The following is a 27,561-nucleotide window of genomic DNA, read 5'->3' on the forward strand; positions in this document are numbered from 1 at the left end:
GCTATACATTTTTTTTTAATAGCTATAACTTTGATTGTGATTCTGTTTCGGCCAGCAGAGAAGGCTTAGCGGGCCCTGACGGCCCCCCCACTGACTCTTGTGCGTAAGAGTGTATGTACATGTACTCTTCGCTTATTCTTTAATCTTTTAACCATCTCTATGATTTACGAAAGTAACACTTTGATTTAATACATTGTATATTTGTGTCTCAATTCAATACATTTTCGACACTGAAAAAATAGAGGTCTATAATAAGCCTTTTTTGAAACATTTCGATATTTAATTCAACATTAAATATCATTCCAATTAATTAAAGTAAATAATATAATATTGGAATCAGGGGAAGTTTCTAAAAGCACTAAACAACCGCATGTGATGCAGAGAGTTCGAAAAGCCTGAAAAATCATTTCAGCATGACTTACAGAAGCATCGTGCATGCCTCCTGATGTCTCGTGCATCAAGCATGCGTTCTTTATGAAAAAATATCTTCAATTCAATTATATATATATATATATATATATATATATATATATATATATATATATATATATATATATATATATATATATATATATGTATATATATAGGCTTTTGGCACCGCTTTTTGAAAAGCACCTTTTATATGCTCAAAAACAACCTCTGAAAAAATACCTGGCCAACCGTATTGAAGACAACTCCCAGTTGTCCCAGTACAGTTACATAAACCCAATAATGTGAAAGGCGATGACAGACAGACAGACCAAGGTCCGGCAGCAAAAGCCACCAATTTTCCAGGTCATGAGTTGGCATGTCAGACCTCATTAAGAAAATTGCTTGCTCAATTGTCAAACTGACAAGCTCCAACTTCCCCCTAAAAAGCCCTGTTCAAGTTACACATTGACCTGGAAAAGTTTTAGAAACTCATGATGAATAATGTGAATTATGTACTTGAAAGAAACTAAATGAGAATGAGATCGTAACTTAATTTACGACCAATATGTTTTTATTTCAAATTACTTAATTATGCAGTTTGTGTATGACTTTTAGTCGCATAAACAGACAAATTGAGGTCGGGCCACAGTGCAGTTCATGGAAATTGCGATGTCTTTTTCTAAAAATATATGGTCAAAAATAAAAATGAAAATCTGCTACACTGAGAAGATTTTGCGGTCGAGACCCTTAAAACGTCGGTTTGCATCAACCTTCGACACAACTCATGTGATGCGGCGGTTCTCTTCCAGAGAAGATACCATTTTTAAACCTTTACTTGGTATTTCACTCTAACTTCATGCATATCTCGGAGGTGCACGTGTTCAGCGGTGCAGGTCCGCGCTTGTTGCTCGGACATTCGCTTCAGTCATCTGAGGACACGGTGTGTTTTCTCTGCAGGTTTTTTTCTTCTTCTCTTTCTTTTTTGATGCAGCGGGAGGCGTGCCGGGCCGGGCCGGGCCGGGCCGGGCAGGACCAGGCTCGGCTCATAGGCTTCATGTGATCCTGCAGGGAGGTGTTTGGCTACAAAATACTTTTTGTTGACATCCAGCTTGCATTTGAGAGCTGACCGTCTCTCGCGAAGCTACCAGATTGCGTTTTTTTTCTCCTTTCTCCCCCGGTGCGCATTTGGGATATTTCCATCACTTGTGCGGCTCATTCCGGACAGTGACGCGCTGCAGTTCCGATAATGGGAGACGCTCAGTCTGCGCAACTGGAGGGAAGGAAGGATGCAGCGGAGGAGGATGAGAGCGGAACGGTGGAGGATGCTCAGACTGTGCAGAATATCGAAGACCAGGTATCAGCTTATTTCCCACAGTCAGATTGTTGACATATAGTGCAGATCACTACCACGTTTACAGACTTTAAGATTTTTCCATTCTCATCTATATGCATTTTCAGTATACATTCTTTGGTATGAAGCCATATATATGTGTCATGTGTCATAAAAATGCTGAGGCTGGACTTTATTGTTGTTGTCAGGAAGGACAGTGCAGCTGCTGCTTGCCAACACATTCAATTCAATTCCGTTTATTTTGTATAGCCCCAAATCACAAATGTGCCTCGGAGGGCTTTACAATCTGTACACATACGACATCCCTGTCCCAGGACCTCACATCGGATCAGGAAAAACTCCCCAAAAATTCATTAACTATCCCCAAGAAGAAAAAAAAGCCGATGTCCCATTTAAATGGATGGCATCAAGCACATCAAGCTCACTTTATTTAGGTGCAGAATTCAGTAATTACCACCGCTTTCTTCCTGGTTAAATAGTACAAAATGTGCCCTGCTTGTTGTTGTTTTTGTCAGAGGTTGAGATCTGTCCCAATGGTTATTGACTTTTGCTTTGGTAGTTTGAGGCTAAGTCTGCTAAGAGCTATTAGCGGCCTTCTGAAAACCCTGTTTTCCTAGTTTCATTGACACAGCAAAGGTTTGCATTTAGATGAAAGGAAAACAGTGTGGAGGAATAACAACAACCTTTCATTCTTAGAGGAATCCAGGGGAGAGATGGAATTTCCCTTTTACTGCACTCAGCAGAAGGTAACATCAGTTACTTGAGTGCTACATCATCACTTGGTCATGGAGAGGAAGTTAATTCGACAGCACTGTATCTGTGAATGAAAATAGTTATTAATGTCTTATAAGCTATAATCATAACTTTGTGTAGATTTAATGGCATGCTTTAACCTTGTTTGGATGAAATAAGTGGATATGTACGCCACTGTCACAAGCGATCAATTTGGTCATAAATTATTATGATTCAATAATAATAGTTTCCTAATTCCATCATCTATTTAGTTTACTTAGGATCAATAATCTGATTTTTTAATTTTTTCCCAAATAAATTGTAAAGAATACTTGAGCTATATTCATTGTCACACTAATTGGTACTCTTATTTGCAAAATAATAATAATACAAATAATAATAATAAAGGCTGGTTGTATTTCCTGAAGTTGAACTGCTTCATACGTTAAGGTCCTTTTATAGGGACCAATTAGTCATTCGGGTTGATGGCTGATGACTGAAAACAAAGCGCTGCCTGTTCACAGTACCTGTGGCATGGGAAATGTGAACTTTTGACTGGAAAATCTGCTCACAGCTGCCCTTAATCATATTATGGCGCTTGCTCTTTTCCGAGCGTATGTTATGTTGTTATTGCTACACTTATGGGAGTAGAGATTGGTTACTGGTCACTCAGAACATTTTAGAATATACTTAGAATACATTATAACTGTATAATTGTAAACTATTTGAAAAAAGAAATGGTGGTTTCAAGGCCACTGTATGCCAACAAAAGACCTACGCGATACCTCTATACCTCAAAAATATTACAAAAGAGTGTGCATATTTTTTCTGTGTGAATCATGATGTGGCAACAAAGGACAATGAATCTACTGTATCAATGTCCAATAAATTCTTAGCCGGTATTAGCAGGTGCCATAAGACCTTACAGCTACTTATATAGTTAATTATTGTGATTGTAAAGGTGACGGACACATTTCTTGTTCCCTTTCCCCTGCTGAGACTTTCCAAACTAATCTGGCTCAAGGATTTGAGCCTTGGCAATTAGGTTTGTTTAAATGTAAGACTACCATCACATCAACACAACACTGATTGGACTATGTTAAATAGGACTTTGGAGCCCCAGTTATTTAAAGATTGACATTGTTTGTTGCATACAAAATATACAGTCTAATGGATTTATTGTATTATTCTCCAGCTTTGAGCATAGAAGCAAATGGTTGTCGTTGCGGTACAATTGTTGAAACTGAAACCAGTGCTTTTGAAATTACTATGAAAAACAAGGTTTAAAATCGACTTCTAAAGGATGGGAAATTGTTTGATTATCTGTTTTCCATACAAGCTTCTCTTTGACAGAAGAGCAGGGGTAGATTGTACATTCTAAGTTTTTGTGTTTTGTTTCAGTCTCTCAAAAACAAAGGGCAGATCTCTGAGATCAATGGAAAAGCAGACAGCTCTAAAGCAGATGTGAATGGTCACTGTGAGGATGACATCGCTGCAGAGGGTAGGCACTACAACACTATTACTGCCTATTGACGCACAATGTAAGCATAATTTCACTGAAGCAAAACTTGTTGGATTTCAGTTGAGTTTCATCTTCGTCATCATTATTTTACAGTTCTTGCAATCCAAGCATGTAATAATTCATTTATTTCCTGGTTTAGCTGTCCTTTCACCAGACGAAGATGTTTCACAAACAGAAACGCCACTTAAAGAAGAAACACCATTAGAACATGTTGAAATGAATGAAAAGGAATCAGCTAATGAAGCTGATGATAATGAAGATATAACGTTAGAAATGACTGAAATGGATGCAAAGCAGAATGACATCAATGAAGGTTTTAGGCGATTTTTCAGTAACATTGGTTTGAAATTGACAGTAAAGAGGGGCTCAGGTGAAATCCCAACCGATGTGCCCAATGATACTGACAAAGAAGAACCAAACAGACCAGAAGATGTTGAGGATACCACAAAGGAAACCACAAGTGAGAATGCTGAACAGAATACCAATGTGAACATAGTGCAGGAGACATATGATAATGATTCAACAACATGTCCGACCCTGACAGACAATACATCGGAGGGCATTCTTGAAAATGCAGAGGAAAATGCAACAGAAAGCAAAGTAAAAATTGAATCTAATAATGCAGATGAAGCGATGACTTCACCTCGAGGTGAAGATGCAGACCAGGATACCACAAATGAAGAAGAGCCACGTTCCACATCTCCATCTAGTCCTGAAGAAGAAGCTGTCGTCTCTCCAATTAAAATATTTTTTACAACGGGAATATTTTCTGGACTATGGAAGAAAAAGAAGCTTGCCGAAGATGAGACAACTAACAAAGAAATGAAAGATATAGGTGAAAAGGAGGTCGTAGAGAAGACAGAACAAACTGTACAAGACCAACAGCAGGATAAAGAGGACATCAGTGTTGGTGTCGAGGCAGCTGCAGTTGAGACAGAACATGAGGAAAATAAACTAAAAGGGGAGATCCTGTATGCAGCTCAGAAGATGGGTGCGTCCCCAGGTCCATCAATCATAATTGTCACTGAGCCTGAAGTTCTGAGTTCTCAAGAGAAGGAAAAAGTTCAAGCAAGTCCTCTGAAAAGGCTGCTTTCAGGGTCTAGCTTAAAGAAACTATCCAAAAAGCAAAGAAGCAGAAAGTCAAGTGATGCAAAGTTGTCAGACTCTGGGGAACATGTTTCAGATCAGCTCTTGTCATCTACAGAGACAGCTGAGAATCAGAAAGAAGAAGGTTGTGCACAACCCTCTACAGAGACAGTAGGGGAGGAGGATGGTGCATGGGCTTCCTTCAAAAAACTTATGACTCCAAAAAAGCGCATGAAGAAATCCTCCTTAAGTAATGAAGAGACACAAATCCCAGGTTCAGTAGAAAAACCAAAAACAAGCGAAGGAGGGCAAATATCAGATCACAGCACAGAAGAAAACAAAAAACGAAAAGACTCATCTGTTTCATGGGACTCTGTTTTATGTAGATCCGGAAGGAGAAGAAGCCGAAAAACGTCGGACTCTGATGATGAAACACCTCAAATTGATAATGATATAAACAAGCAAGGCGGCGGATGTAAACATGGTGCAGAATCTGCCCTAGAAAATGAGGTTGAGGAAATTTTGGCCTATTCCCCCAAACAAGCAGGAAGTCCTTCAGAGGGCGATGGAGCTTCAACGTGGAAATCATTGAAAAGACTTGTCACCCCTAAAAGGAAAGCAAAGGATGACGATGAAAGCAAAGACAATATACAATCTGATAGTGAAGTTACTCAAGATGAGTCCTCCTTTTCAATAAAGAAACTCCTACCAGGAAGAAAGAAGAGGAAGTCTGCCGAAAAGCAGGACCAAGTATCTTCAGATGAGGCTGATAAAGAAGCAGCTTCAGGCGACGAAGACTCTGACACACCCGCTGTGGTTCCATTGTCTGAGTTTGATACAGTTGAGACAGAGGTTCACATACAAACACAGACATATGTAGAAAGTCATATACCCAAGGAAGCAGACTTTGAACTCCAGCAAGACCGCCTTGATCCGATGGCTGAACCAGTCCTACCTTGTGACAATCTGCAAACTGAAGCAAAGAAAGTCCAAGGAAATGATGATGCTTCAGAGAATCAGGCAACTACCAGCCCTGCTACCAATGAAAACGGTGATGATCTTACAGAATCAATCAGTAAACAACAACTCAGTGACATTCCAGAGGAGGCCACTGCAGCTTCAGTCACTGAGGACGCAGCTAGAGATGACACCATAGCAGAGGATCTGCTAGAGATCACATCGGAGGCCATTACTGCACCAGAACATTTAGACATTACCCTGGCAGATGAAACTGAGATGATATCTGCAGTTTCCCAGTTATCTTCAGAGTCTTCAAAAACATCCGGCAACACAACACCGGTTCCAGCAGAATATGTCATTGAGGAAACAGATGCGCTTCTGTACCATGTTGTTGAAACCATCTCCACAAGTCCAGAGACAGTTTGTTCAGATGAGTTAAGCTCTGAAAGAAAAGTTTTTTCTGTCTCGCATCAAATACTGGAAGCATTTGTAAAGCCAACAATTCTGGAATTACACAGAAGTTTAGATACTACTGAAATTCACACAGGCCTTAAGGTTGAAGAACTGGACGCAAATAATGAACTTGCAGCTATCACCCAAATAGCGAGCATCTTTGAAGTCAATGACTCTGTTTCCACAGAGATGTTATCTGAAGTTCCTACTGAGGAGTTTGACACTGCTGAAATCACTGAAGATGAAGTACAAGAGGTTCACATTACACATCCAGAAGACAGCGTAACAGAATTAGAAAGTATTGACGAGAGCCATTATCTAGTGGAATGCTTATCAGAGGTTTATGCGACTGGGTCTACAAATAAATTACCTGAAGGTGAATTAATTGTCACAGATAAAGGTTCTCTAATTGAGGCACATCAAACTGAAACAGAGACCCCAAAAATAGACTCTCAAGAAACAGACTTGGCTGCAACAGTGGCAGATGAAACTAAGGATGGGGCTATGGAGCAGGAAGTCCCATCTCTGACACCTAAGGAAGATCAGGTAATGCACAATATCACTGATCAGATTCAAGCTGAGGATGACGATCAACAACTAGTAGAGGTGGAAGATTTGCAAAAGTTAGCAGATGTACAAAATCTCACATTAGGTTCAGAAGAGGGTGTTTCATCACTTGAAAAGAACATCATATCAGAGGGCATTTCAGCAGGCGAAACAGTTACATATGAACTCAAGGAGATGCTGCTAACTGAAGTGAATGTTGAGCCAGAAAAGGAAGATGAACTTGAAATAGGTGCTGCCATACCTGAACATGTTGAAGTTCCAGAAGCATCAGAAGTTGAACAAGCCTCCACATTAGATTCAGAGGAAGGCAGCGATGGACCCAAACAGTCAGAAGAGGGTCTCACTGAAGTAAGTGTTGAGCCAGAAAACAAAGAACTACCAGCAAATGCTATGAAAACTGTTCAAGAACCAGAGAACGTTCCAGAAAGAGAAACAGATGAACCCAAAGAGGAATCAATACCCCTCACTGAAGCCAATTCTGAGCCAGTGGATGCTTACAAAACTGGACATGTTCAAGAACAAGAAGTATTTGAGGCTGTTCAATCACATGAAAAAGAGGTGATAGCAGATAACGTCCCAGAAGGAGAAACAGTTATAGTAGAAGCCAAACAGACAGAAGAGGGTCTCACTGAAGTCATTGAGTCAGAAAACAAAGAACTGCCAGAAAATGTTGTAAAAACTGTTCATGAACCAGAAGTATTTAAAGTACAAACATTAGATTCAGAGGAGGGCAGTGTTTACTCACTTGAAAAAGACGTAATATCAGAGAATGTTCCAGAAGGAGAAACATATGAACTCAAAGAGGAATCAATACCCCTCACTGAAGCCAAATCTGAGCCAGTGGATGCTTACAAAACTGAATATGTTCAAGAACTACAAGCCTCCAAAGTTGTTCAAGCACCAAGATTAGATTCACTGGAAGGCAGTGTTCAATCACCAAAGGAGGAAGTACAATCGGAAGACATTCCAACAGTAGAAACAGTTATAGATGAACACAAACAGTCAGCAGAGGGACTGACTGAAGTCAGTGTTGAGCCAGAAAACAAAGAACTACCAGCAAATGTAATGCAAACTGTTCAAGAACCAGAACTATTAGAGGTTGTTCAAGCACCAACATTGGATTCAGAGGAAGGCAGTGTTCAATCACATGAAAAAGAGGTGATATCAGATAACGTTACAGAAGGAGAAACATATGAACCCAAAGAGGAATCAATTCCTCTCACTGAAGCCAATCCTGAGCCAGTGGATGCTTCCAAAACTGAACATGTTCAAGAACCAGAGGTATTAGAAGCTGTTCAAGCACCAACTTTAGATTCAGAGGAAGGCAGTGTTCAATCACATGAAAAAGAGGTGGTATCAGATAATGTTCTAGAAGGAGAAACATCTGAACTCAAAGAGGAAACACTTCCTCTCACTGAAGCCACTTCTGAGCCAGTGGATGCTTCCAAAACTGAACATGTTCAAGAACTACAAGCAAATGTAATGCAAACTGTTCAAGAATCAGAACTATTAGAGGCTGTTCAAGCACCAACATTGGATTCAGAGGAAGGCAGTGTTCAATCACATGAAAAAGAGGTGATATCAGATAACGTCCCAGAAGGAGAAACAGTTATAGTAGAAGCCAAACAGACAGAAGAGGGTCTCACTGAAGCCATTGAGTCAGAAAACAAAGAACTACCAGCAAATGTTGTAAAAACTGTTCAAGAACCAGAAGTATTTAAAGTACAAACATTAGATTCAGAGGAGGGCAGTGTTTACTCAGTTGAAAAAGAGGTAATATCAGAGAATGTTCCAGAAGGAGAAACATCTGAACTCAAAGAGGAAACACTTCCTCTCACTGAAGCCACTTCTGAGCCAGTGGATGCTTCCAAAACTGAACATGTTCAAGAACTACAAGCAAATGTAATGCAAACTGTTCAAGAATCAAAACTATTAGAGGCTGTTCAAGCACCAACATTGGATTCAGAGGAAGGCAGTGTTCAATCACATGAAAAAGAGGTGATATCAGATAACGTCTCAGAAGGAGAAACAGTTATAGTAGAAGCCAAACAGACAGAAGAGGGTCTCACTGAAGCCATTGAGTCAGAAAACAAAGAACTACCAGAACATGTTGTAAAAACTGTTCAAGAACCAGAAGTATTTAAAGTACAAACATTAGATTCAGAGGAGGGCAGTGTTTACTCACTTGAAAAAGAGGTAATATCAGAGAATGTTCCAGAAGGAGAAACGTATGAACTCAAAGAGGAATCAATACCTCTCACTGAAGCCACTCCAGAGCCAGTGGATGCTTCCAAAACTGAACATGTTCAAGAACTACAAGCCTCCAAAGTTGTTCAAGCACCAAGATTAGATTCACTGGAAGGCAGTGTTCAATCACCAAAAGAGGAAGTACAATCGGAAGACATTCCAACAGTAGAAACAGTTATAGATGAACCCAAACAGTCAGCAGAGGGTCTGACTGAAGTCAGTGTTGAGCCAGAAAACAAAGAACTACCAGCAAATGTAATGGAAACTGTTCAAGAACCAGAACTATTAGAGGCTGTTCAAGCACCAACATTGGATTCAGAGGAAGGCAGTGTTCAAGCACATGAAAAAGAGGTGATATCAGATAACGTTACAGAAGGAGAAACATATGAACCCAAAGAGGAATCAATTCCTCTCACTGAAGCCAATCCTGAGCCAGTGGATGCTTCCAAAACTGAACATGTTCAAGGATTACAAGCCTTCAAAGTTGTTCAAGCACCAAGATTCGATTCACTGGAAGGCAGTGTTCAATCACCAAAAGAGGAAGTAAAATCAGAAGACATTCCAACAGTAGAAACAGTTTTAGATGAACCCAAATGGTCAGCAGAGGGTCTGACTGAAGTCAGTGTCGAATCAGAAAACAAAGAACTACCAGTGAATGTAATGGAAACTGTTCAAGAACCAGACGTATTTGAGGACGTCCAAGCACCAACATTATATTCAGAGGAGGGCAGTGTTCAATCACATGAAAAAGAGGTGATATCAGAGAACGTTCCAGAGGGAGAAACAGATGAACCCAAAGAGGAAACAATTCCTCTCACTGAAGCCAATCTTGAGCCAGTGGATGCTTCCAAAACTGAACATGTTCAAGAACCAGAGGTATTAGAAGCTGTTCAAGCACCAACGTTAGATTCAGAGGAAGGCAGTGTTCAATCACATGAAAAAGAGGTGGTATCAGATAATGTTCTAGAAGGAGAAATGGTTACAGGTGAACCCAAACAGACAGCATCTTCAGAGCATCTTCATGAAGTCAGTGTTGAGCCAGCGGATGGATCCAAAACTGAACAAGTTCAAGAACCAGAAGGAATTCAAGCTGTACAAGCAGCCACATTAGATTCAAAAGCGAGAATCCTTCTCTCACTGGGAAATAAAGTAATATCAGAGGATATTCCAGTAGTGGAAACAGTTACGGATGAGCCCAAACAGGAGAATGAAGTAGAGCCAGAAGAAAACAGAGTAGAAGCTGCTGAAGAACCAGAAGGATTACCATCTAAAGTAAAAAAGCATGTACCTGAAACGGACACTGATGAAGGGACATCAATGTGTATGCATGTAGTCACAGAAAGTATTGAGGGAAGTAGTGCTCAGGAATTTGAGAGCCAAATATTGTTCGATGAAGCAAACATTGACAGTGTCATCGCTTCAGTTACAGATGGAGTTCAGGGTGAAGGTGTGGCACAACTGGGTCACTCTGTAGAGAAAGCAGAGGATCCGAAAAAAGAGAGTATCACACAGGATATGGGAGTTGAGCAGGAACAATGCATTCCTGAAGTCATAGACGAGTTAGTGACATTAACAGAAGTTTGTGTATCCTCTGTGAATGAAGAAGCAAGTAATGTTCAGGTACTAGAAAAGACTGTATCAACTGAAGACATTCCAGCACAAGTCAGTGTCGAGGGAAAAAAAGAAACTGAGTTTTCAGTCACTGAGATAAAGACTGCTACAGTGGAGCATGCCATAGTGGCGCAAGTAGTCATATGTGATATAAAAGATGTCTCAGCTGCAATACCTGAAGTTTTGATAGAAAAAGTGTTCAAGGAGGAAGACAAGACTGCCAAACCATTAAATATAGACGATAAGGCTGAGACAGCAGAGGAAGGCAGTGTGGTTGTGATTATGCATGTGCCATTAGTAGAGTTTGAGGACAATAACAGAATTCAAGTACAGGTGGTCAATGATGATATCAAATCAGCTGAGAAAATTGTGGACACAGTGCTAGAGGTCGGGATAACAGAAGACAAAGAAGTCATAGATGTTTGTCATGGAAATGTTGAAAAGTTAGACAATATCTCTGCAATTCTAGAGATTGAAGAGGAAATAATGAGTGAGCAAAACAAGGTGCTAATTCAACATGTAAAGCAAAACTTACCGGAGACAGTACCTGAATCCCTGGTTGTCAACTTGGGACAAGAAGGTATCGAACAGCCAGATGCTGAGACAAAAGTGAGTGAAATGGTTGAAAGTGAATCATGTGAAGTGGAGGATCAGAAAGAGATGGCTGATAGTAATGGATATATCCTAGAAAGTCAAGATGAAACGTCTACGGTAATCAGTGACGTTGCTGCAACTGGAAAGCAAGTGACTGAGGATCTTGTGCACACATGTGATATTACACCACATTTAGACGTCTCTATCCATGATCAAAAAGACGATTTGGAGGAAACTAAAGCTGAAGAGGAAAAATCTGAAACAGGTGTCGCAGTAGAAGAGGTCAAATCAAATCAAATGATTCAGAAAGAAACACAAATGATTCAAACTCTAATTGTAACGCCTGCTAACACTGGATTAGTAGACCCCCAAAACACCGGAGTCATCATGCCAATAGGTATCGTGGAGTCTACTTCAAGTCTTTCCAGTGAGCTCCAACTCAACATACAGTTTGGGCAAGAAAAGGAACCACCTATAACAGAGAGGCCTGAACCAGTGGAAAAGACAGATGTGCCTGAGGTCGGAGTTCAGGCAGTAGAGGAACTAGAACCCGCGAAGACAATCAAACTAATAAAGGTAACGGAGGTCGCTGTTCAAGCCACAAGAACCACAGAACTAGCGGTAAACTTAGATTCAAAGGAGAGAGCCGTGATTACGACTCAACCCCTACTGCTGGATATCAACACCCAAGCGATGGAACCAGAAGAACAAGTCAAAGCAAGAGAGAGAGTGACCTCCAGTGTCCAGGAAACCGAAACAATGCAACCAGTAAATCAAACAGAGAAAGGAGAAGTGTCCTCGAGTCAGCCAGCACTCTCTAAAGCGTACGACCAAGAAACAAAAGCAGAAAAGCCTGCTAAACAAAAAGAGGAGGACCAGGATGTGTGGCTGGATGCTGAGGAAGACCTCTGCACTAAAGAGAAACGTCTCGGATCTCAGACAGAGCGAAAGGCAGGACTTGAACTTGAGGTGGAAATGGCCCCTAATTCAAAGACTGAGGAAGAAGAAAGTCAACAGGAAATGCACAAAACAGTAGAAAGGCATGAAACTGATAGTGAAGGTGACGATTTTGCTGCCGCACTTGAGCATCTGGAAACTGAAGCTGCGGGAGTCACAACAATGGAGAGAAATTAATTCTGCTCCACTTCAGTGTCACTAACCGGTAAGCACATCCCTTTACTCTGGTTTTATTTTATTTTTTGCAAGATTTGTCCAGTCCACTTACAGCATGCATCACATTTATTGGAATATCCAAATGAATAAATATAATGTTACTTTCTTTTTTCTTTCAAGGTTGGACAATCAAAAAGGAAGTCACTCAAGTTTGTAAGAAGTTTTCAAAAATCCATTTAAGAGTAGCACTGACAGTGATAGAGGAACATTACAGGAAACAGCATTCTGTTGCTTTTATTTGACATTATGTTCATCTTATTATTATTATCATCATAATGAGTGTGATAAAAGAGAAATGTATTAAGAGCAATAGCAACTGGAGAAATGCTAAGCTTGGCTCAGGGGGCATGCAGTGTGATTCTGGAGGTTTGACAGTGAACATGAATTATTCAATGGCATTGCTCAATAATTCTCATGAGTTGTTTCTATAGAGTGGAATTTTCCAATCATGTCAGGTCTTTTCAAGTATAAATCATGTTTTCGAAAAGATCTCTCTTGATCTTTTTAGAATAATATTTATGACTAATAGTATAAGACAGATTTTTTGTTAGCAGCTTTGTGCTTTAAATAAATTTGTGTTACAAAATATTAATAATGTTTATGACTATTCACTGTGGTCATGTGTTTAGTCATTCTGCTTTTGTTTAATCATTTCACTTAAAAACATGTTCTCATGACACCTATTTAGGTAAAGACTATAGGCAGAGCTGAACATGCTATTACTGTATATTATCTTGTACATACTTACTTTATTATACAGGCTTAGGCTCATCTTTAATCTCCAAGAGGTTTTTGTTTAGAGTTAAATTAATCTTCACATATGTATTTGTGATTAATTCAATTGTAATCAGCAAAGCCTTAAACAATGATGGCAGCTGTACTCATCCCGTTTTATTTCCCAGCGCTTTGTGTGTAAACCTCAATCATCTTAAGATGACAGGCTGATGATGTCAGCTTTTCTTTCCAGACATACCGACTTTAATGGAACATTCTTGCTGACCTTTGATGTTCAATAATTACAAAATATAAACCTGAGTTATGTGTTTATATATTTACAAATATTTCATGTATACAATATTATTTTTATTGGAATACATTCATACCTGGATATTTCAAGTACTTATATTGCAAATTCTTCTTGTATATTGAAACCTCTAGTGATCACAAGTTAGCTTTAGATATTCTACTACAAGTACGACTAATAATTACTCAATATTTTGACATTTCACATGCACACACTGAAACACAGCTGTCAAACATTTCAAACACTTTATTACATCTTTTATAATGCAGCACTCACAGTTGGAGTTTCTGAACTTCATACATTTTAATAAATTAGCGCATCTTGTTTTTTTTCAGACACAAAAATAATGTCACATGTTAAAGTGAGTCTCTGCCCTCCCTTAAAAACATGTATCTTTCACACTAAGTGGATCATAGGCTTTTGAACAGAATGTAAAAATGGAATGAATGTTGTTGAACACATAGATCCCAAAGTTGAAAAAGTCCCACTGATGCACTTTGTTTTCTGCCTTGATCTTCAGCTAAAAGAAACATGTATTGTGTGTTGTTGAAATGTATGTACTGTGGAACAGGAAAAGTAACACAATAAATATTCAGGTCCGCTTCACGACTGCCATTTCTTCCAGAAAACATTACGCTGTCATAGTACGTTTGCATCGTGCAGCATTCTCCTCAGTGTCCTTTATAGATTTGTGCATAGTTGGAGGAGCCGCTTAGAAGATCATTTTTGCAAGTTCAAACATAACCTACAAGAAAACAAACAAACAAACAAACTTGAAAACTAAATTGAAGAGAACTTGAATGCTGTATATTACCGTATAATTAATTACACAATTCAAGTAGACCAACAAATGTTGGAAAGAGGATGTTTTTGGATGGTTTGATGCGATGAATAGAGGTTAAAAACAAACAAAGGGCACAAATGATTCCTTATCTCCTTACCTCAATAGCAATGAGGATGATTATCATCCACTCCAACCTCAAGCTGTGCTTCTCACTCAGGTGGCTCCTCATCAAATCCGTTAACTGCGAACAATGTTCCAGCTTCTCATTCACAACCTAAACACAGAACAATGTTTCAAGTGTCAGAACGAGTCTCTACATTACAACCATGGTGCCACATTATTCTTTGGAGCAGCTGTATTTACGTTGACTCTGCGGTTGATGCTGAGGAACTGGCACGTCTTGTCATAGAGCTTTTCTAGGTTTTCTCGGTCCCAGTAGAAATCGGGTGTGATGAGCAGGTCAGACCTCAGGTTTATACAGTGTCTGTCAGAGAAGCAAAGGTTTTAAACAGTCGGTCGTCCCAGCAGACCGACAATAGTTCTCGCAATTGCAATTACCTGGCAGAATTACAACAACAAAATACATGGACGTGAACAAAAAAAAAATCCTAACAAATACAAATTGAATTTACAAAATAAATATCAATCTGAGGTTCAAAGCAGAAACAACTGGAAATGTTTTGCCGACTGTGAAACCTTGATAATAAAAAAAAAGAAAGGTTGCAGCTCTCATTGAATAAACACTGAATTTACCTTAAACTGAAAAGTTCCCCTATCTTCTTCATAACCTCTGCAGAGGACAATTTAACTCTTTTGCCAGACTTCAGCATCTAGCGAGATAAACAGATTAAGACATTAGCATTAAGTGGAGCACAGATGCACGGTCTACCTTATACACAAACAACCATCACAGATGATCAATTATTCAGAATGTATTTCTGTTTCTGTCGGTAAGTGTCCACTGTACCTCCGGAATTGATTGAATTGACTCCACAAAGCTGTCTAAAAACACCTCCCATATCGCCAGCTTCACTGGAGAAGACAGCATGAGGTTAAATTCAGTGATAGAAGATAACAATTCAAATCCTTGCAATTTATAGTCTTTATAGTTCTCACCTGACAAACATAGTGCATTTGAAAATGCAAATTTCTCCAGAACAGCTTCATGTTGATCCATCTTATCACTCAGGATAAAGTTGCCACGCTCAAGCTTTGTGTTTCCCCTGAAGAAGAGATTTTTAAATGTCATATGTATATGTATATATATATATATATATATATATATATATATATATATATATATATATATATATATATATATATATAACATATTTGTAAAGAGTGTGTGAGTATCAGTGTACTCTTTAACAGTGTAGTTAATCTCCTCATTTTCCCAGTGGACCAATGCTACTTCATAGGGCTGGATCTCATGTTGTTCCAATATTCTCAACACCTTTTTCATCTGTAAAGACAGAAAAAAAAGTTACATTGTCGAAGAAGTATGCAACAGTAACAAAGTAAACAAGGGTTACAAGTTATTAAATATTATATGAAAATATTTATTTTTCTTTTTACCATTTTGTCTTCAACATTCCAGAAAACGACTGAGCCTTCCCTGAAATTACAGATAGAGAAAGTCAGTCTGTAATTTCCCCAAAAATAAATAGAAAATTGCCATAACACTGTAATTACAGGTGGAAATATTATCTTTTCTTTTTTTATACACCAGTGCCAATAACATTCACATTCACAAAAAAAAGCATATCCAAGAAAAATCATAGAACAAAGCATTTTGAAAACAGTCTACAGTATTTCTACCTGAAGAAGAACATTAGCGCATCGTCATCAGGTTTTGCAGCCATATCTGTGCTTATCAACAGCACATGTGCGGCATCTGAAATTAAAACATGTTTGTCATGAAATGTGGTAGCTGTTCCAAGCAGCCTACATCAATCACATTTAACTCCCAGGGAAGTTGTTAATCTATGAATATTATTTTTTTAAATCCTACCTCTTGGCAAATCTATCTCTTGGAAGCCGTGGCCAATCAAGTCATGGCAAAGTGTTGGCAAATGATACTGATCTGCTGTTGCAAAGGCAATACATTGCATCATATCCTACAGAGAAACACAGAGTTAAAGACATAAGCAAGACATCAACACTTAAAACGGACCAACCATTATCAGACGACTGGCTGAATCACCATGTCCACGTTCAGGGAAGGCTGATTGGCTCTGGAAGGCTGTTTGGTTCTTGGTCCTTTGGGAACCCGTTTCACAGGCAGCGTTGATGGTTTCAAACTTGGTTTTAACACAGACTTCACAAGGTCGGGGGAATAAAACCGCTTCTGTCCACTTTCACATTTAGTCAGCATCCCGGGGTCAGTTACCAACGTGCTGCTGCTACTTTTAAAGCCAACTAAAGCAGGCAGAACACGTCTCATATGCTTCAGCTGTTGGGTAGCAGTGTGTACATGATAGGTCCTTGAAAAGATCCCCGGGGCCGACCCGTTTGAGTGAGTCTTGGGTTTGGATTCATAATCGTGTGGTTGGATGGATTGGGACAGACGGGCCGAGGCACAGATGCTGACTGGTGTCCTCTCTACTGGCCGCAGGGCTCCAAGTCTGGACCACAGCGTCCGGAGAAGCATTTTAGCATCGACAACTGTTCAGGTGAGCTGCAACACAGGAAACAGCTGTTAGTGTACCTCCAGGAGATGCATCATGATGCATTATACTCATGCTGCATTCTGGGACATCCTGGATCTATGAGTAAATGTACATGCACTTAAATGTGCAATTTAAGACATCTCAAATCCACTGTTAATATCAAAATAGGAGCCTGAAGAAGCTAGACTGACCTTGACTACATGAGCTAGACGTCCAAACATTCACTAGTGACGTTAGTCTGGTTACGATTTACCCGTTTCAAATAAACTGTGAGAGCAAAACACTAAATAAATACGGTTCAGTACCTGGAGGGAACTTCAAGTACGTTACACGCCTGCAGAGGTGGTCCACGTGCTGACGTCACACACGTTACCGACCAGTGTGTCACGTCAACGCCAACTGGTACGTATTGATTAGCTCACCGGCGTCAGAATACGACGGGTTTGTTCACGTGTGTCTATGAGTTCAGCGACATCACAACCTGCACGACGGAGACGGACCAGGAGGCTAATAAAGTTTTGTTGCGGGCTCATTTCCTGTTTATGGTGACGTATTGACGTAGTAACGTCATCTTGTTGTCTGCCCCGATCACTGACTGGCAGGTTGTGCTTTGCTGCTTCATACAACTGCTGCAGGACCGGGAGCCACAACATCTCTAGTTTACATCCAACTGCGGACGTCTGTTGCACGTCGTTCCTCGTCTCTTTCCAACCTACAGTTCGGGTTTGGGACCACCTTAATTTATGTGACCCAAAATGGTTTATTTGTTTCTAACTTTTCTCAAATCTTCAGCATTGTCTTGTGAAATGATTTGCAGTGAATAAGCACACACATGACCACACTAAAGGAGTAATGTCACATGTAGACGTTGCCTCATTTGAAATGTTCAGGAACTGTTTATAGTCCACAGCATGTTTGTCATTTTAATTGTTTTCCTCAATTCCCAAGTGAAACTGAATGAATCATAAATTATAAACGTGCAAGTACTGCACTGTGCCAAGTGGCAACTAACCTGATACATTGTGCAGCATGCTGTACAGTCTAAATGTAATTACTGCATTATGAATAGTGAATTGAGAAGACTGAAGTTGGTGCCTTAGAAGTTAGGCCATCTGAAAGTCCACACTTGGGGCATACAAATCAACTGAAGTTGACCTTGACATCCTCATCAGCTTCTTTCATCTATTTTTTGTATACATTATGTCATACATTTAACAACTGTTTATAAGCTATGAATTATATTTAATTTGCATCCAAAGATCTATTTAATGTTTTTGATAATGTCAGACGTTCTCACTGCTGCAGCTCTCCCTCTGGTGACCTCTGGTATAGCTTGTGTTTGGTGTTGCCAGGACACTTCTTAAAACAGAGACAATTCTCTACTGTTTTCACTTCCCCTGCAACACTTCTAATTATGGAAGTCATGGAAAACTCTGATGAGGTATGCTAACACAATATAAATTAATTTTAACTATCTTTTTGACACATATTTGTTATTGAGCATTAACTAAATTTCACCTAATGTTGAGCTTTGCTTCTTAACCAGCTTGTAATTGATACATATTCTACTATAGAGTACAACATTATAACTATTATAAATGATAGCTCTTGAATGCTTTTTTAATGTGTAGGTGGACCAGTCTCATGAGAGGGAGAGGCTGAAGATGAGAATTGCTGTTTTGGATGAGAGTGTGAAATCCTGTGAGGTGGATTGTAAAGCCAGCAGAGAGACGGTGCTGAGGCTGGTGGCAGAGCTGGACCGAGAGAGGAGGAAGGCTGCCAGCAGTGTAGCAGCACTCGATTCACTCAAAGGGGTACTTGCAAATATTTTAAACTCTCAATACGTACGTTTATAGTACAATTACATACAGTGCACCATCAAACAAGTCTGGCAGACACTAAAAGAAAAGTCTGCAAATTGTTTTCATTTTTTTCACATTGTATTTATTACACTGTTCCAGGGGTAGTTAGATATACGTTCGTGCTCAGGGAATAATTTTTGGTGCGTAAATAGTAATTATCATTATTGATTTATTAAGTTAGTTTATTAGTAGTCAAATTGAGTACATTTAGTTTGTACCTCCTGCAGGAGTTAGACGGCCTGGTGGTGGGCAGGAGGAGCGTTGAGATGGAGAGGGGAACCCTAATGGAGCGGCTTGACGCCAGCAAGAGAGTCATAGAGGCGGCGAGGCGAGAGTCCCTTTGTTTGGAGAAACAGGCGGAAGAGCTTGAAAGAAAGCTCCAGTGGAGCCATGGAGAGACTCAGGCAGCTGAGGAGAAGCTACAAATGTTCCTGAAGAAAGTGGCAGGCCTGCTGCAGGGGAAGTCTGAGAATGTCATCCTGCTCACAGAGAAAGATGTTTTACACAACCTGGATAATGTCTGCAATAAGGTGAGGAATCAGAGCAGGGATGTGTGGCACAAGTTGCAAGGAAAGAAGTCTTAAAAGGTCAAACTTCAAGCGTTTGAAACATGAACAACTTCAGTTGGTTTCACAATAACTTTCTTCTTCATATTACAAGTATTGCCGACTGAAATTTACTGAAAAATGTAGCCTACGGTATGGCTTTTTGAACACTAATTTCTTTAAAAGTGTAAAAGAGAATTTTCAATGAATATTATTGTTATTTCTGAATCAATACAGTGTAATCAGCATTTTAATATTGTTGCCCGCTGTGGTAGAGCTAATTTTACTAATTCTGTTGTTTTAATTTACTTTATAAGATGCATTTTATGTGCTTCTAATAAGTTTAAATATTGATTAACGAAGTAAGTAGTACCTACATGTTTTCAGATAAATGCAGTGGGGTAAAAAGTATAAAGTACCTACACATTTTACTTATGTACAACACTTGAGATAATGTATCAAGTTACCTTCGAACACATTTCCCTTTACATTGAATCTTGGTTTTCCGTGTCTTAAAAAGGCACTCCTACACGTTAGGATACATAGCATCTTTTCTAAATTATTTGAGACAGTCTTTGTCAGAGATGGAGGCCAAGCTGTGTCATGTCTCTGAGGAGCTGAGCGAGCAGACGGAGCTCCAGCGCAGAGCGCTGCAGAGGGCTCAGCTTGCAGAGCAGCAAGTCCAGGACCTGGGGGAGAGACTGCTGGGTCTGGAGACTGAGCTGTTGGCAGCAGACATGCAGCATGACGGGCTGAGACACAGCAAACAGCATGTGAGTAAAGTCAGGAGAAAATAAGTTACATTGGTATACGTGAGAAAAAGTATTTAGGTGACAGAAGTATCCAGTAGTCCTCCATCCATTATTACTTATTTTTTATTTGTTTTAACAGTATGAAGAGTTCCTGGAACAGCTGTCAGAGACAATGATGGTTGACAGTATTGCTGTGGACCTCGGGTTCGACATGAGGCTAAAACTCATCCTGTCACGGGCAGAGCAGCTTGTCAAACAAGAGGCAACTGCTCTGGTGGAGAGCAAAAGTCTGACCTACAGTCTGCAGCGAAAGGTAGGCTACACAAATAGCTAGTGTTGCTATTACTGCCACGTAAAGCGTAATTAGTCAGTTGTATTATCTTTAGATATTGCAAAAGGTTTTAAACAACCAATCAGAAGCTCATACAAATGTGCTGAATGGTGTTTGATTTAAGTTGTGCTGAAAACCTCCTCTCTAAATGCACAAATGCAAAACAGTGGTTGCAATTCACCTATAATCAAAATATTCCTTTTCCCAATAGTTTAAGTCGCAGAAAGACCAACTAGAGAGCAAAGGACTCCACATTCAGCTCCTGAGGAAGAAGGTGTCCGAGCTGGAGGAGGAGAAGAGGAGCCGTTCAGCGTTGGCTGTGGAACGAGATGATGCTCTTCTGGAGACCAGGAGGCTGCAGAAAAAACTAGAGCGTCTTCAAGGCGAGCTGAAGGCTACCAAGCAGTCCAACACTGAGCTCAAGGCCCAGCTGTCCCACACCAGTGAGCTCAAGGTAGAGGGGAGAGGGGTTCAGACCCCTAAAAGTAAATGCAGAGGCATGTTTACCTCATAATCATGTATTTGTGTTTATGTCTGTGTATGTGTGGGTGAGAGGAGCGGGTGATACTTTTTAAACTGTGCACCATTTATGTAAAGCAGGTTGGTTTTGAAAACAACCATGCATACTTTTTTTAAGTATCAGAGTACTCGCGAGCTATAAAGCCGTTGTATAACAGTTGCTTCACTGAACACCTCTGTCTGACGTGCCAAGTTGAAAGTCATGGAACAGAGTCAGGACATGCAGGAGCAGAAAAAGAGGCTGGATCAGCTGGTGGACGGGAAGGCCAAGGTGGAGAAGAAGCTGAACACAGTGAGCTCAGACCTGCAGAGCCAAGAGAAGAAGACCAGAGAGGACCAGCAGCAACTCGACACCCTCAGACAGAGCCTGACTCAGCTGGCTGACAGGGAGAGAGAGGTGAGGGAACGATGAATATGGAATATGAAAACAGTTTTGTTCAGCAACATCTGAACAAAGAGGTTAAAGTGGTGTGGTGAAAATTTACAGTTTGGATACTTCTTATGCATTTGCAGTTTTTTTGTGATTGAAAGGACACAAAAACTGGTACTTGTGGCACAATTAATGAAAACACAACCTAATGTAGCTATCTAGTAGTTTACAAATTAGACATTTTAAAGCATTCTTTCAAGCTTTCTTACATTAAACACATCATTCAAAACTATATTGCATTGAAATATGGTGTACAGTACAATGCAATGACTGTGTTCATGTCATCTTCAGTTAAATTAATTTAATTAAAGTTTTATACTGTTGTGAGAATATACGAGTATTGGAGATAAACACATTGCATTTGTATTCAGTCGGCTACAAATAAAAATGCCAAAGACTCTTGATAATAGTGTTTTATATTTAGCATCCGTGTGCAGTTGGCACGTGGAAAGAGCTATTTATTGGTGTTTGTGAAAATAAATAAAATGTTGATGCAAAAGTGTGTGCTGATAATATGTTTTATTTTGTGTATATGTTTTGGGTTTTTGTGTGTAGAGTTTCAACAGAACGCTGGTTTTAGAAACTATTTCTTAGCGGTTGTAAAAGGCGGTTAAATCAAACTCAATATTATTTTATCTCCGTCGCTCAGTTGGTGGATTTCCGGATGGTTGTTTCCCGGATGTTGGGTCTGGATGCCACAGCCCTGGCTCTTCCAAGCTATGACATCATCAAATCATTGGAGGGCCTTCTGCACAATTATCATCACCATCACCACCTTCATCATCATGTTAACATGCCCTGGCACCAGAGGCCTCATCTCGCCCACATCCAGGACCTTCCTGCCTGCTCCTCTTGTGATCTCTCTACCTCCAGGTCTGCTTATCCAGGGGAAGCAGCTCCTCTTCACGAAGCCGAGATTTAAACATTATACTTAAGCCAAACTGTACTTATTTTTGTGATCTAAAAAGTATATCAAAATAAATCTTATACAGAATCCAATCATTGAACACCACATTTTCCTTTTTTTGTGCTTTCAGGAAAAGCTCAGTATGAATATGATTCACTGGAAACATATTAGATGTAAAATCACATAAAAATGAAATAAAAAGACAAATATAAACATGAGGATTTGGCATTCATTGTTTTTGATGGTCGCATATACAGTACATACATTTTTCATATTAATTTTTAACCATTATATACACATGTTAAACACTCCTGGACTGTTATACATTTGATACTGACGGCCATACAAAATATACAATAGTTCTTTCTATATGTCATAATTCTCCATCCTAAAGTCGTATTTTATATTTTGTTAAAAAATAAAACAGCAAAATATATAAAGACAATAGGTGACTGATGTTGAAAGTTAAACTCTTGAAATGTGTCTGGCTTTGATATTGAAACACACGACTTGGCTGAAAAGAATCTTACATGAATCAATGTAATTCAAGTAAAAAATGGACACAATGACGGATGTAAGTAAATAAAAGCAAAGATCAGAACTGCATGCCAAAATACAGGTAAAAAAATAATTGCAATGTAAGACATATTAAATGTTTTTTGTGTTCGTTCTACAAATGTTTTGAGTGACAAGCAAATTTACAGGCTATAATTCCGCATTTACCTTTGGTGCTATCCACTGACAGAACTCTTCAGATAAAACATGTAAATGCCACTGAGTGGATCTCCAGTTCATTCATCCAGCAAAGTCCACTGTGTCTTCAGTTTTGTTACACCAAAGATGCTCTTAATCGACACAGCATTACACAGAGTAACATAGTGAGATGCTTGATCCTATGTGCTACACACACACAGATATTGATGGCAGCTTTTATTCTGCAGCACAAATGGATGACCAAGATCTTTTTTTGCTCCCAACATGATTGACCTTTTTAAGAATATCAATGTAATTTCAAGTCATACAGATCGATGAAGACTGAAATGAAACGCTTGTACAGCCAGTCTACACCGGAGGGGGTCCATTAGTGTAGCTGAGCATCGGGTAGAAGGAATGAGCAAAGTTGTTGGATTGACCACAGTAGTCCTCCTCAGTCATTGGCAGCAGGAAGGCCAAGACCACTAACAGGAGCATGACGAGCTGGAGAGGCAACGAGACCCACAGGACGCGCCGCAGAAACGAGGATCTACGAACTGTCTCCCAGTCAGAAGGGAAGGAAGCGGATCCAGCGTCGCTGCGAGACCTGCTCAGACACACACATTCACAACACAGCAGCACAGACTGACGTTTAGTTATTTCGATCAATGAGAACGAACAAAATCCTGCTATCTGTTTTAGCATCTGAGTCCCTAATTTCAGGATCTGTGTAATAACATTACAACGGCCACCTTTAATGGGTTTTTATTTTCTGTCCACAAAAATAACTGACCAATTTAATTAGTCTAATTTAATAAACAAACTTTACTTGAACTTCTCTCTAATCTAATCCATACGCCTAATGCTGTATACCAATTTTCAATCCAAATAAGACCTCAGTTCAGCGATAGAGGAACTGCGTGACAGTGCTTATAAGCACCATGCTGCGTTTGAAAGACATCGCCAACGTGGCTCAAAAGCAATGTCGGGACAACGTTTCACACTGTGATCCACATGCTGACTGAGACTGGGTGGCTAAACACAGTTACACAGACAGTCACAAAAGCATACATACTGTACAATCCTGCACCAAACAAACACATTTAATATGTGAGCTTGCATTCCTTTGCAAAGGATGTTAGGCTAAAAGACAAAAGGCATGCTGCAAGTATCAGCTAAATAATCACATGTGTTTTAAAAAGGACTCTTTGAAAGTCCTGCTGGAAAATGCAAAGCATGCCGAGGCAAGAGGAGCAATAGCAATTAGAAACCGCCTCTTTGACAAGGTAGTTTAGGTCAGCTTTTCTGAAGGAAGAATATGTTCATCTGCTTTCTTGCTGAGAGTTGGATGAGATAAAGCTAGAGCCTGGAGACGGTTAGCCTAGCTTAGCATAGGACTGGAAGCAGAGATAAACAGCTGCTTCCAGCTCTAACAAAGAGAGCTCCCAGCAAGAAAACTCATTTCCCAAAGTGTCTTACTAGTTGATTGCATATTTTCATTCTCGATCACCATCACCCTCAGCAAAACTTTGTCTTCTTTTCGCATCGAAGGTTAGAAGCCATGGGAGGCTCAAGGGAATTATTGTAAAGAAGTTCACACTTACCTACTGTTAAAAATAGTTTTTCACCTATTTCACATTTCATTAAAATGATCCCTGACTCCAGGAATGCATGGATATTAATGATGTATGAATTATACTCAGGATGTTCTATGTTACCAAAAGTGCCCCTTTACCACTTTACAAATGGAGACCTGACACTCACAGATGACAGGCTGAGGGGGAGGGGGGAGATGGTGGATAGTAATGAGATAGCAGCAGCAGCAGCAGCAGAAGAAGAAGAAACGTCGTACAGACACACAAGAGGGTGAGAGAGAAAGAGAAACTGCAGCCTTTTGCATTGTTCATTGCAGACATTTACTGGGTCGGCAATTTGAGAAAAAGGATGTTTGTGCTCAGTAACAGCAAGGGAGTGTTATACATCGAGAAATAGTTGTGCTATACGTAATAAATGCCCTCTGGTTGGCCTCTGGTTAGTGATATTAAGCAGCCAAGGACACTGGCGGAGAAGAGGCTTCGCACCATTCCCTGTGAAAGTCTTTTATCAAGGATGTGTGTGCTGCATTGCACCTCGTCACCGAGCCTACACAGAGCGTCTAGACGGACAGAAGATGATGGAACTCACTATCATGAGCTGCTAATCTGGCACAAAAACTGAAATTGAGGTTAAAAAAAAAAAAATCTTCAAAAACACAGCTGTTGTTGGCGAGGATTAGAAAGCATGAATCGGCTCATGGGCTGTTGAGTTCCATTATCTTCTGGGTGTGCTAGAAACCAACAGAAAGGTACCTGTGCTGTGGACTGCTCACAGAGGGTCCAGGCTGTGACAGACTACATTTGCCCCGTTGCTGTTTGCAATGAACGGGGAGGGGGGAGGTAAAAGAAAGAAAGTATGTTTCAGTCCAGGCAAATCAAGACAAAGCTACCGATGAAAAGAAAACTCCCAAAATGAAAGAAGAGCAGCAACAAAATCATACGTGAAGGTTGATCTTGTAAACCGTGATAACAAATAATCTGTTTTTTTCAAAGTGTGTGACTACTGCAAACTTATTGCAAATAGGAAGCTAGGAATTATGCAATGTGATGCATGGATTTCTTTGATAACAGTGACATTTAGTAACATACACATAAGCAGCGACATGCTTATTTGGACTGATATCAAGATACATAATGAATCAATACTGATTCTTGTTGCCTACAATACTAGACAATTATGATGTTGTGCTTTCTACATCATAAAAACACAGTTTATATGCTTCTTTTGTACATTCATCAGTTTCATGATCGCCAGTATTTCTGAAAGTATACACTACAGGGATCAAACCAACACTAGAGTGAGAAGAAATTAAGGTAAAGTTTATTGGGGGAAAAAGATTTGTGGGACAGAAGTCTTTTTTTTTATACTGGAAGAGAAAAAGTGATAGCTAGGGCAGAACTGAAAAAGTCATCCAAGGAACGAGGAGGAAATAAAAAGTTAGAAAGAAAGGTTTCCCTAGTTGTCTTGCAGGATTTTGCTCTTGGAATGCACAACATGCATGAAGGCTGGAAAAGATTCAGAGGGAGGGAGTGTAGAGCAGGTTGTGGAGGTGTAGAGAGGTGTGAGGAGAGCTCTTGGGATGATGGGGGTGGACATGGTCTTCAACGGGGCATTTGGGGCACAAGGTACTGTGTGCACTGTCTCAGAGGGGTAACTGAACACCGGGCTTCACATAGAGCAGCATATACGTTACCGATCGTTGTCGACTTGGCGTACTCCTTCCTGATACAGGACTGAGGGAACCGGAGGTGTCCAGCTCGTCAGCAGATGACCAAGATGAAAGATCCTAACAAAGGAAACGTTTCCACAAAAGAGAGACAAAGCAAGAGAGAGAGACACATGAAATATCAGACAGTGGTAGGAGCCTTCCATTTCATAAATCTACTTTATAAAATAAAGTAAGTACAAAACTTGAGTAAATCCTTGTAAATCTAAAACACTGCACAGGTATATAGTAAGTGAAGATTCACCTGTTGACTGCTTGTGATGTCCAGAATCTTTGCCAGCTCTCTGAGGTCTCGGGTTACTTCCTTAAGCAGTAGTTTGAGGCGGTTCCCGATAACATGAACCTTCTCTTTGGCCTCCAGGCAGTCGCTGCCCTGAGAGTTGACCAGCAACTGGAGGGACATGTCTTGCAGCGAGGCAACTTTGAGCTGGGAGTCCAGCAGCTCCTGGCGGATTTGCTGTTGGGATTGTGGATTTGAGACATGAAATAAAAAACGCCAGGAGAACTAAGACAGTCTTCTTGTATTTGATACCATAATCCATAGTGTTTAATCATTATGTATATGTTTTCACCTATGCTATAACTATGACCTTGCACCCCTATTATACTGTACAGTTTTTATTCATGATCCAATGAATGATCTGAAAGATTATGAGCCTTTGATGCAGTAATTTGTTATATAGACTAGGCTATCATCAAATAAGATTGTTAAGATACTATAAATTACTGTCCAATAGTGGGTAGACAAGACAATGCACTGTATGTGTGGGATGAAGAACAATACTTTTATGTGAGAGAAAATATCCCCTATCATTGTTGTGTTTATATATTTATACAATACAATATGTTATATACCGTAAGTATTTTATGATGCGCGTGGAGAGTGTCACTGTCCTGGATGGGGTCAATGGGTACCACCTCATTCCTCCTGCGGTCAATGTTTTCCAACCAGAGCAGCAGACCATGACTCATCTCATGGAAGTCCTGTTAATCAGATTTGGATCAGAAAATTAAAT

The 27,561-nt window shown here is 39.9% G+C and overlaps 4 protein-coding genes across 8 annotated transcripts in view; 2 read left to right on the plus strand and 2 right to left on the minus strand.

The window, feature by feature from the left end:
* Positions 1–1,657: 1,657 nt before the first annotated feature.
* On the plus strand, positions 1,658–10,803 carry akap12a (A kinase (PRKA) anchor protein 12a; the record flags this gene model as incomplete). The annotated part of the gene is made up of 4 exons (XM_079222073.1): positions 1,658–1,765; positions 3,896–3,995; positions 4,156–7,061; positions 10,753–10,803. The coding sequence occupies 4 exons, from the start codon at positions 1,658–1,660 to the stop codon at positions 10,801–10,803; spliced, it is 3,165 nt and encodes a 1,054-aa protein (XP_079078199.1).
* Positions 10,804–13,704: 2,901 nt separating this feature from the next.
* rmnd1 (required for meiotic nuclear division 1 homolog) lies at positions 13,705–17,165 on the minus strand (the record flags this gene model as incomplete). The annotated part of the gene is made up of 11 exons (XM_079228690.1): positions 13,705–14,476; positions 14,673–14,789; positions 14,879–14,999; positions 15,269–15,345; positions 15,483–15,547; positions 15,632–15,738; positions 15,877–15,977; positions 16,091–16,130; positions 16,334–16,409; positions 16,527–16,632; positions 16,719–17,165. The coding sequence occupies 11 exons, from the start codon at positions 17,163–17,165 to the stop codon at positions 14,444–14,446; spliced, it is 1,290 nt and encodes a 429-aa protein (XP_079084816.1). The 3' UTR covers positions 13,705–14,443.
* Positions 17,166–18,598: 1,433 nt separating this feature from the next.
* ccdc170 (coiled-coil domain containing 170) lies at positions 18,599–22,610 on the plus strand (the record flags this gene model as incomplete). The annotated part of the gene is made up of 8 exons (XM_079222074.1): positions 18,599–18,625; positions 18,825–18,998; positions 19,274–19,576; positions 20,164–20,364; positions 20,483–20,656; positions 20,886–21,128; positions 21,387–21,590; positions 22,273–22,610. 8 exons carry the CDS (start codon positions 18,599–18,601, stop codon positions 22,543–22,545), a joined length of 1,599 nt encoding a protein of 532 aa, XP_079078200.1. The 3' UTR covers positions 22,546–22,610.
* A 142-nt stretch (positions 22,611–22,752) lies between these two features.
* syne1b (spectrin repeat containing, nuclear envelope 1b) overlaps positions 22,753–27,561 on the minus strand; it is a gene marked incomplete at its 5' end in the record, with an annotated part of 79,928 nt that continues 75,119 nt past the window's right edge. For all 5 annotated transcript variants that reach the window (XM_079227912.1, XM_079227911.1, XM_079227909.1 and 2 more), the window contains 5 exons: positions 22,753–23,830; positions 25,572–25,630; positions 26,513–26,605; positions 26,790–27,002; positions 27,401–27,529. In XM_079227912.1, coding sequence (XP_079084038.1) covers positions 23,593–23,830; positions 25,572–25,630; positions 26,513–26,605; positions 26,790–27,002; positions 27,401–27,529 — 732 coding nt within the window. In that variant the 3' untranslated portion in view covers positions 22,753–23,592. The remainder of the gene's footprint in view (positions 23,831–25,571; positions 25,631–26,512; positions 26,606–26,789; positions 27,003–27,400; positions 27,530–27,561) is intronic.

This window comes from Taurulus bubalis, assembly GCF_910589615.1.
Source record: "Taurulus bubalis genome assembly, chromosome: 1".
Classification (NCBI taxonomy): domain Eukaryota; kingdom Metazoa; phylum Chordata; class Actinopteri; order Perciformes; family Cottidae; genus Taurulus; species Taurulus bubalis.